At 41.0% G+C, this 10,188-nt stretch overlaps 1 protein-coding gene across 1 annotated transcript; it reads left to right on the forward strand.

Moving 5' to 3' along the window:
* The first annotated feature begins 4,501 nt into the window (after positions 1–4,501).
* Positions 4,502–7,623, forward strand: LOC113837997 (homeobox protein ceh-43-like). Its single transcript, XM_027433801.2, has 2 exons — positions 4,502–5,804; positions 6,453–7,623. Exons 1-2 carry the CDS (start codon positions 5,433–5,435, stop codon positions 6,984–6,986), a joined length of 906 nt encoding a protein of 301 aa, XP_027289602.1. The 5' UTR covers positions 4,502–5,432; the 3' UTR covers positions 6,987–7,623.
* Positions 7,624–10,188: the final 2,565 nt, after the last annotated feature.

Below are 10,188 nucleotides of genomic sequence, written 5' to 3' on the forward strand. Positions count from 1 at the left end.
GTATCTGGCTCCATCATTCATAGCTCCCTATCCTATGTTGAAGGCTTGGTAGACAACATTCTGCTGAGGTCACTTCTGTCTTGGAGAGCACTGCACAAAAGCATCTTAAGTGGGACAGTTCCCTCGGGTCTCAGCAGCACTGTCCTAGTTGCCCCACATTTTGCCCTCATCTGATACTCAGTGGTCACATCTACAAGGTAAACCTACAAACACATCCTGAACTATTCAAGCAACTTCTGCCCCTCAGCTGAGACGAGGGTGAGTTTGAAAGTGCAAACACACATAAATCTTCCTATTTTTACCAAGACTATTGCTCTTTTAGTGCAGTCTTCCCCATTTCAAAAGAGCCCTGAAACCTACCTATAATAGACAAACTTCCTTGAGGCCTCAATGAGCTAGGAAATCAATTAGCTAGGTAGTTTCATCTTGCTCAGATCCCTGGGTATGGACAGCATTACAGGGAAAAGTACTTAAATAGCTTCTGGAGAAGCAAAAGACTCGACCCACTCTTTGGCTCCTCCCTACTAACTGATCTTCTAATCCCTGACCCACACCCATACTTTGTTGCCAATCAGTTTTCAGTCACACCCCTGAGAATCCTTACTGACTCAAAAGGATTGTTTCTTTGGTTTGTTGTTTGATCCAGCGTTTCTCTATTAGCATATGCTAATGTGGAATTCATTAAGTGGAGCATGCAATCTTTAATCTCAAAGACATTATCCTGTGATATCCTCCTGACTACTAGCATTAAAGGTGGAGAACCTGGGATGTGATAAATGGATAGAGTAGCTCTACATTCTGCACATTATACAAATCAAGAATTACAAGCATTAACAAAGTTGTATCAGACGTCCAAGGCAGCAGGGATGACACTAGTGCCTCTTATTTCTCCCTACCTGTCATTCTTTACTGAGGCTCCAAGTTTTCTGATTAGTGGAAAAAACATACAACTAACTCGTGTAAATAATAGTTGTCAACCAAGGAAGACTAGCAATGGAAAGAAAGCTCGACAAAGCACACAAATCCCAGGTGTCTGTTCATAATCTGTGATTTCTGTCTCCAACTAAGGAGTAAAGGGAACATTGGGTAGGCAGTAAAGGTATCCCTACATATGTCTCACCATTAATACAGCAGCTGTGTGGCTAACTCATCCTGACTATTATCAGTCTCTCCTGTCTTGACCAGATACCTCTTGGTATTGAAACTCTCAAGTTACCTGACATTCAATGTCTTCTCCTTCAAAGACCCTCCCTGCCACTTCATTCTGTATACCTTCGCATGAAGCAGACCCTAACACACAGTTTCCCAACAATTTAGATACATTTAAGGGCAACTTTCTTTATTGGACAGATTATGAATGATAGTTTCCTAGGGAGCATAAAAACTAACAAGGACTTAGCCAAAGCATGGGACTCCTGTACACATCATGCTCCATCCAGATATCAATTGACCTACAATTGTTTATTTCCTTTTCAAGAAATGTGACTCAACACAGCTGGTTGCTCATGGGTCTTCCATTCTCTTCCTATTGATATCAACCAATCTTTCTATATTTTTGCTTCCTTCCTTATTTGTTTCTTTGTATATTACTTTTCCCCTTGTATCTTGGCTCTCTTTTTTCACTTTTTTATTGATTTCATCTTTTTGTTGTTTCATTAAGACAGTGTTTATCTACATAGCCAGTGTTGTCCTAAATCTCAATCTATAGATAAGACTGGATGCTACCACATAGATATCCTACTGCCTGTTCCTCCTAGGTGCTGAGATTGACCAGTCCATCTTGATGGCCAAGAACCTAGCAGCCTTATACTTTCCTGTCTGTCACTCCTCAGCAATGGTGACACCACACATTCCATCTACCTGTATCATAAAGACATTCATTCCATTCCCCAAACTCAATGTATTTCCTACTGCCAAGAGTTGGTCCCAAAATACTGACAAGATTAAAATCATAGACCTGATCGTTTCTTAGTTTCAGTTCACAGATTTTTCCTAGGCTAAATGGGTACTCAGTAGACAGGGCTGTGTCTTTTTTGAGGAACTGATCTCCCTTTAATCAGTGCCAAGTGAACCTCAGTGTACATCCCAGTGGCTAGGCATTCCCAGTTGTAAAAATCCAGAATCTCCAGCTGATTTGCTTGTTCAGGAAGATTGTGTGATGAAATAGCACTATTTACCTGGAATAGCCAGTTTCCAGGAAGCATTGTTGCCATGAAAATGTGATTTAAATTACCTACTAAGTCAAATACAAATTTATCCAGCAATGGCCAGGTGAGATTCATTGACAGAATTCTTGCCCAGTGTATGTTAGGATACTGACATCAAGCAACAACATTGGTGGTAAAGAAGAAAAATAGAAGCCGGGCATTGGTGGGCCACGCCTTTAATCCCAGCACTTTCAAGGCAGAGGCAGGCAGATCTCTGTGAGTTTGAGGCCAGTCTGGTCTTCAGAGACAGTGCCAGGATGGGCTCCAAAGCTACACAGAGAAAGTCTGTCTCAAAAAACCAAAAAAAAGAAGAAGAAGAAGAAGAAGAAGAAGAAGAAGAAGAAGAAGAAGAAGAAGAAGAAGAAAATACAGGAAAGGTTTTGAAAATAAAATAGTACATATCTTTTGTTGTGTATATTGACACCAAGCCTGAGGACCTGAATTTGAGTTTCATTGTTCAAAGGATGAAAGGAGAAAATCAATTCCCAGATGTTTTCTTTTAACTCAGTTTTTGGGTCCTGGCATGGTAGTGACAATATACACAACAAAAGATATGTACTATTTTATTTTCAAAACCTTTCCTGTATTTTCTTCTTCTTCTTCTTCTTCTTCTTCTTCTTCTTCTTCTTCTTCTTCTTCTTCTTCTTTTTTTTGGTTTTTTGAGACAGACTTTCTCTGTGTAGCTTTGGAGCCCATCCTGGCACTGTCTCTGAAGACCAGACTGGCCTCAAACTCACAGAGATCTGCCTGCCTCTGCCTTGAAAGTGCTGGGATTAAAGGCGTGGCCCACCAATGCCCGGCTTCTATTTTTCTTCTTTACCACCAATGTTGTTGCTTGATGTCAGTATCCTAACATACACTGGGCAAGAATTCTGTCAATGAATCTCACCTGGCCATTGCTGGATAAATTTGTATTTGACTTAGTAGGTAATTTAAATCACATTTTCATGGCAACAATGCTTCCTGGAAACTGGCTATTCCAGGTAAATAGTGCTATTTCATCACACAATCTTCCTGAACAAGCAAATCAGCTGGAGATTCTGGATTTTTACAACTGGGAATGCCTAGCCACTGGGATGTACACTGAGGTTCACTTGGCACTGATTAAAGGGAGATCAGTTCCTCAAAAAAGACACAGCCCTGTCTACTGAGTACCCATTTAGCCTAGGAAAAATCTGTGAACTGAAACTAAGAAACGATCAGGTCTATGATTTTAATCTTGTCAGTATTTTGGGACCAACTCTTGGCAGTAGGAAATACATTGAGTTTGGGGAATGGAATGAATGTCTTTATGATACAGGTAGATGGAATGTGTGGTGTCACCATTGCTGAGGAGTGACAGACAGGAAAGTATAAGGCTGCTAGGTTCTTGGCCATCAAGATGGACTGGTCAATCTCATCACCTAGGAGGAACAGGCAGTAGGATATCTATGTGGTAGCATCCAGTCTTATCTATAGATTGAGATTTAGGACAACACTGGCTATGTAGATAAACACTGTCTTAATGAAACAACAAAAAGATGAAATCAATAAAAAAGTGAAAAAAGAGAGCCAAGATACAAGGGGAAAAGTAATATACAAAGAAACAAATAAGGAAGGAAGCAAAAATATAGAAAGATTGGTTGATATCAATAGGAAGAGAATGGAAGACCCATGAGCAACCAGCTGTGTTGAGTCACATTTCTTGAAAAGGAAATAAACAATTGTAGGTCAATTGATATCTGGATGGAGCATGATGTGTACAGGAGTCCCATGCTTTGGCTAAGTCCTTGTTAGTTTTTATGCTCCCTAGGAAACTATCATTCATAATCTGTCCAATAAAGAAAGTTGCCCTTAAATGTATCTAAATTGTTGGGAAACTGTGTGTTAGGGTCTGCTTCATGCGAAGGTATACAGAATGAAGTGGCAGGGAGGGTCTTTGAAGGAGAAGACATTGAATGTCAGGTAACTTGAGAGTTTCAATACCAAGAGGTATCTGGCCAAGACAGGAGAGACTGATAATAGTCAGGATGAGTTAGCCACACAGCTGCTGTATTAATGGTGAGACATATGTAGGGATACCTTTACTGCCTACCCAATGTTCCCTTTACTCCTTAGTTGGAGACAGAAATCACAGATTATGAACAGACACCTGGGATTTGTGTGCTTTGTCGAGCTTTCTTTCCATTGCTAGTCTTCCTTGGTTGACAACTATTATTTACACGAGTTAGTTGTATGTTTTTTCCACTAATCAGAAAACTTGGAGCCTCAGTAAAGAATGACAGGTAGGGAGAAATAAGAGGCACTAGTGTCATCCCTGCTGCCTTGGACGTCTGATACAACTTTGTTAATGCTTGTAATTCTTGATTTGTATAATGTGCAGAATGTAGAGCTACTCTATCCATTTATCACATCCCAGGTTCTCCACCTTTAATGCTAGTAGTCAGGAGGATATCACAGGATAATGTCTTTGAGATTAAAGATTGCATGCTCCACTTAATGAATTCCACATTAGCATATGCTAATAGAGAAACGCTGGATCAAACAACAAACCAAAGGAACAATCCTTTTGAGTCAGTAAGGATTCTCAGGGGTGTGACTGAAAACTGATTGGCAACAAAGTATGGGTGTGGGTCAGGGATTAGAAGATCAGTTAGTAGGGAGGAGCCAAAGAGTGGGTCGAGTCTTTTGCTTCTCCAGAAGCTATTTAAGTACTTTTCCCTGTAATGCTGTCCATACCCAGGGATCTGAGCAAGATGAAACTACCTAGCTAATTGATTTCCTAGCTCATTGAGGCCTCAAGGAAGTTTGTCTATTATAGGTAGGTTTCAGGGCTCTTTTGAAATGGGGAAGACTGCACTAAAAGAGCAATAGTCTTGGTAAAAATAGGAAGATTTATGTGTGTTTGCACTTTCAAACTCACCCTCGTCTCAGCTGAGGGGCAGAAGTTGCTTGAATAGTTCAGGATGTGTTTGTAGGTTTACCTTGTAGATGTGACCACTGAGTATCAGATGAGGGCAAAATGTGGGGCAACTAGGACAGTGCTGCTGAGACCCGAGGGAACTGTCCCACTTAAGATGCTTTTGTGCAGTGCTCTCCAAGACAGAAGTGACCTCAGCAGAATGTTGTCTACCAAGCCTTCAACAGAGGATAGGGAGCTATGAATGATGGAGCTAGATACCTTGGGGCTTCTCTGATCTATTTCTGTATTTATTCCCACCTACTCTAGTCTGACAACATCTCACAATGAAAGCAAATATCCAAGGTATCCCAGTATCTCACATTCCGGATGGCTTCCAAATTCCACCTGGTGTAAAAGTGACTGGAGGACCCATTACATTTGAAAGTGAGAGATACTCTAGCTCTCCAATGAATCCAGTCAACGAAGCTTCTGCAAGTACTTTGGCTGCTCCACATCCACAAGGTCTCCTGATTTCTCAAAGTCCTTCAACATCACAAGAGTGTGCCACAAATCCAAAGAGGCAGAAGAAAGGCAGAGTGTTCACCAAAGATCAAAACCAGGTACTGCAAGAACATTTTGAGAAGTGCAAGTACCTGACGAAAGAGGAATGCACGGCTCTGGCTCAAAGATTTGGCATTGATGAGCACCATATCAAGGTATCCCTTTATTCTTATCAGATAGACTCTCCCTAAGCAGCTATGTGCATATTTCCCTGAGTCCCGCACTCATTGCTCTCCTAAGAATTGTGTCTGTTGGGCTGGAGAGGTGGCTCAGTGGTTAGGAGCACTTACTGCTCATCCAGAGGTCCTGAGTTCAATTCCCAGCAACAAAATGGTGGTTTGAAACCACCTTAAATGAGATCTGGTGCCTTCTGCTGGCATGTAGGCAGAAGACTATACAAAATAAATAAATAAAACCTTTAAAAAAAACAAGAAATCTACTAATTGTGGCTGCAAAGCTGAATAATATGTCATGGGATAGATATGAAAGTGGATCTCAGGTTTGATTGCCATCCTCTCAATCAGACTGCTGGTGGCATACAGAGGGATAATTGTGCTCCAAAGGATCTTAGAAGCCTCAACAGGAGGGTTTCCATTCAAACATCCTCCTTGCCTTAGAACCTTCAGCATTCTCCTGGCATCAAGTCCCGTTCATCCCCCCTTCATCCTCCATGTATCCCTTCATAGAAATCTGTGAGAGATGATGGGTAAAGAACATGGTCCAGGCATTTTTTCTAGTATCTTCTTATTTGTGACCTGAAAGGGGCAGCTACCTCTCCTGATCCCTTTTGTTTGTTTCTCTAGATCTGGTTCAAGAACAGGCGTGCTAGAGCAAAACAGAAAAAGGATGGAGAAGTACATGTGAATCTTTCCAACAGAAACCAGGATACATATGCCACACCAACAGGTTCTGTCCTTCTTGGAAGTTCTCATCCACCAGTGAGCCAGCCCATTACTTTTAAAGACCCAGAGTCCATTGTCTCGATGAGGGAGACACATGTCAGTGTCAACTCTCATCCTCCACTAAGCCAAAGTCTTATTGGAGAACCATCTGGTGAATCACATGCATCCTCAGGTGAACTTCAAGAGAAAGATTCATCAAAGACTGGTAAACACATTCCAGCATCAAAAACATCTGCAGACCTTTCCACTAAGGCTACTGGAAGTGGATGGGAGACTCAATCACCTGACTTCATTCTAGACCAAGATAATGATCAAGGCTCCTCTGCCATCCAGGACGAACCGTTTATTCAACAACTCTCTGAATTAGAGGACTCTCTAGAAAACCTATCCCCACCTGACTTCTTTGAGAACTTCTCACTTCTTGACCTCTTTTAACAACTCTTGATCAGGATGGTTCTAACACTACTGACCTCAACTACCATACTATATGGAAAACAGGCAGTTGCTACCTAATGGAATTTGGTTTTCTTTTCTGAGACAAATTTCTGATTCTGTGTAGCTCTGGCTGGCCTTGATGTTTTGAGAACTGTTTGCTTTACTTCCCACATGTTGGTCTTTACAGTATGTGGATATGAATTTGGAAACAAGAATATTAATATTCCAGTGACCTTGTTTGTTGTTTTTGTTTCCTTTCATGGTTAATACTTTATGGGTATACAATATGTAAATCTTTTGCAGATATTGTGAGAGCATGTTTCGTCATTTAGTTCAGGCTGGCTTCTACATTCTGGTTAGCCTTTTTTGTTTCCTTGTTGTGAGATTCCAGGTATGAGCTAGGCCTCATATACACTTGGCCTATGAGTTTCTTGGAGTAGTGAATTGAATTAAAAATGTTGTGTTATTTATACCTCATCTTAATTCAATAAATTGATTTGAATCAAATTTCACATGTCTGTCTTACTACTCCTTAATATGGCAAAATGTTTTGCATGTTAAAGTCTTAGGCATTTGAGACGCCTCAATGTAAAGAACATGCAGGCTGCACACACTTCAGTCCCCAGCAGCATGTTGTGTGACCCTATGCTTGCACTGTGGGTGTTTGGAGACCTGGTTAGTTGTGCCACTAGCAAACACCGTGCTTTAAAAGTTAGAAAAAAACAGACAGGACTCATATTGTTCATATTTACATGCTTTGAGGTCAGAGAGGCATTTAATAAATTGTCTGTGATGCTCTTCGGAGGACTGATTAATTAATGTTTCTCCAGAATGGTACCTGTAAAGGAAAATTTAAATAGTGCACACCTGATTGTGTTCTGGTAGGAGTCCTCCCCTATGACTGAACTGTTTAGCTGGTCCACAGGTAAAAAGTCAGGGAAGTCCTGTGGCTTTAAGAATTGAAGTAACACAGATTTTTCATCAGTTTGGCTGAAGCCCTGGAACACTTTCTGCATTACTACATGTTGGAGTGTTACTGATATTCCCTTCCTGTTTCTCCAGCCAGCTTTCCCTTATATCTTGCTCATCTGCCTATTCAGTGAAGTATGTGCGATGAATTTTCAATAAAATGAGAATACCCTTGAGTGAGTTGGTATATTATACCAGTAGCACAGACACTGAGATCAACAATTAATAAATGGGACCTCCTGAAACTGAGAAGCTTCTTTAAGGCAAAGGACACAGTCATAAAGACAAAACAACAGCCCACAGATTGGGAAAAGATATTTACCAACCCCACATCTGACAGAGGGCTGATCTCCAAAATTTACAAAGGACACAAGAAACTAGACTCCAAAAGTTGAAATAATCCAATTGTAAACTGGGGTACAGGCCAGACATTCATGGCACATGCCTTTATTCCCAGAACTAGGGAGCCAGAGTCAGGCAGATCTCTGTGAGCTCGAAGCCAACCTGTTCTACAGAGCAAATGCCAGGATAGGCTCCAAAGCTACACAGAGAATCCATGTCTCAAAAAAAAAACAAAAAAATGAACTAAATGGACAATTCACAATAGATGAATCTAAAATGGCTGAAAGTCACATAAAAAGTGTTCAACATCCTTAGCAATCAGGGAAATGCAAATTAAAACAACTCTGAGATACAGTCTTACACCTGTCAGATTGGCTAAAAGAAAAACACCAATGACAGCCTATGCTGGAGAGGATGTGGAGAAAGGGAAACACTCCTCCACTGCTGGTGGAATTGCCAACTTGTGCTGTGGACATCAGCAGGGCAACTCCTCAGGAAAATGGGAATCAGTCTACAACAAGATACAGCAATTCTACTTTTAGGCATATACCCATGTTATGCACATTAATACAACAAAGACATTTGTTCAACAATGTTCACTGTAGCATTATTTGTAATAGCCAGAACATGGAAGTAACCTAGATGCCCCTCAACTGAAGTGTGGATAGAGAAAATGTGGTACACTTACACAATGGAATACTATTCAGTGGAAAAAAATGGAATCTTGAAATTTGCTCACAAATAGAAGGAACTAAAAGAAACCATTCTGAGTGAGGTAATCCAGTTACAAAAAGACAACCATGGTATGTGCTCACTCATATGTGGATTGTAGACATAGAGTAATGGATTACTAGCCTACAATCCACACTGTCAGAGAAGCTAGTAAACTAGGAGCACCCGAAGAGAGACATACATGGTCTCCTGGAGAAGAGGAAAGGGTGAAGATCTCCTGAGCCAAATTGGGGGATGGAAGGAGGGGAGAGGAAACTAGGAGAATGAGAAAGGGAGAAGAGGAGGGATGAGGAGGACATGATGGGGCAGAGAAGTTGAGTTGGGGGTAGAACAGAAGAGAGCAAGATAAGAGATACTATAATGCATTCTAAACAACAGTGGAGAGGCTACCTTAAATGCCCTCCCCTGATAATGAGATTGATGATTAACTTTTATGCCATCCTATAGCCTTCCTCCAGCAGCTGGTGGAAGTAGAAGCAGACACCCACAGCTAAACCTTGAACTGAACTGGAATCCAGTTCAGAAGGAGGAATGATGAGCCAAGAGGTCCAGACCAGGTTGGTGAAACCCATAGAAACAAATGACCTGAACAAGGGAGAGCTCTTGGTCCACAGACTGATAGCTGAGAATCCAGCATGGGACTAATCCAGACCTTCTGAATGTGGGTGTCAGTGAGGATACCTTAGAAATCTATGGGGCCCCTTTTAGTTGATGAAAACTTATCCCTAGCATAGGAATGGACTTTGGGAACCTATCCCATATGGAGGGATATGACAGACTGTGAAGACCTCCTACAGAAGGCCTCCCCTTCCCTGGAGAGAATAAGGGGTTTGGGATAGGAAGGGTGTTAGCTGTGGTGGGGGAAAAGGGCAGGGGAGGAGGGAAGGGAGAGGGAACTGGGATTGATATGTAAAATAAGCTTTCTAGTTCAAATAAATTTTTTTAAAAAATATAAAGTTTAAAACAAGAAAAAAAGAAAAGAAAAAGACAGATCTGTTTTACTATGAAGGAGGTTTTCAGTTTGCCATGGAATTGCAATTCAGTTTATTTAGGTAGATATTGTGTGGTCAAATCAATTAGGATGAAAATACAGAAAACGTGTGGCAAAGTTAGTACACTTGAACAGAAACTGGTTAGAATTGTTATCCTGACAGAGTAA

This window comes from Cricetulus griseus, unplaced genomic scaffold (assembly GCF_003668045.3).
Source record: "Cricetulus griseus strain 17A/GY unplaced genomic scaffold, alternate assembly CriGri-PICRH-1.0 unplaced_scaffold_424, whole genome shotgun sequence".
In the NCBI taxonomy this organism is placed as follows: domain Eukaryota; kingdom Metazoa; phylum Chordata; class Mammalia; order Rodentia; family Cricetidae; genus Cricetulus; species Cricetulus griseus.

Bases quoted from the DNA above. Each gene is read 5' to 3' on its own strand.
- LOC113837997 (XM_027433801.2), top strand. From the start codon at position 5,433: ATGAAAGCAAATATCCAAGGTATCCCAGTATCTCACATTCCGGATGGC. The intron at 5,805-6,452 runs GTATCCCTTTAT...TTGTTTCTCTAG, and splicing joins TTGATGAGCACCATATCAAG to ATCTGGTTCAAGAACAGGCG.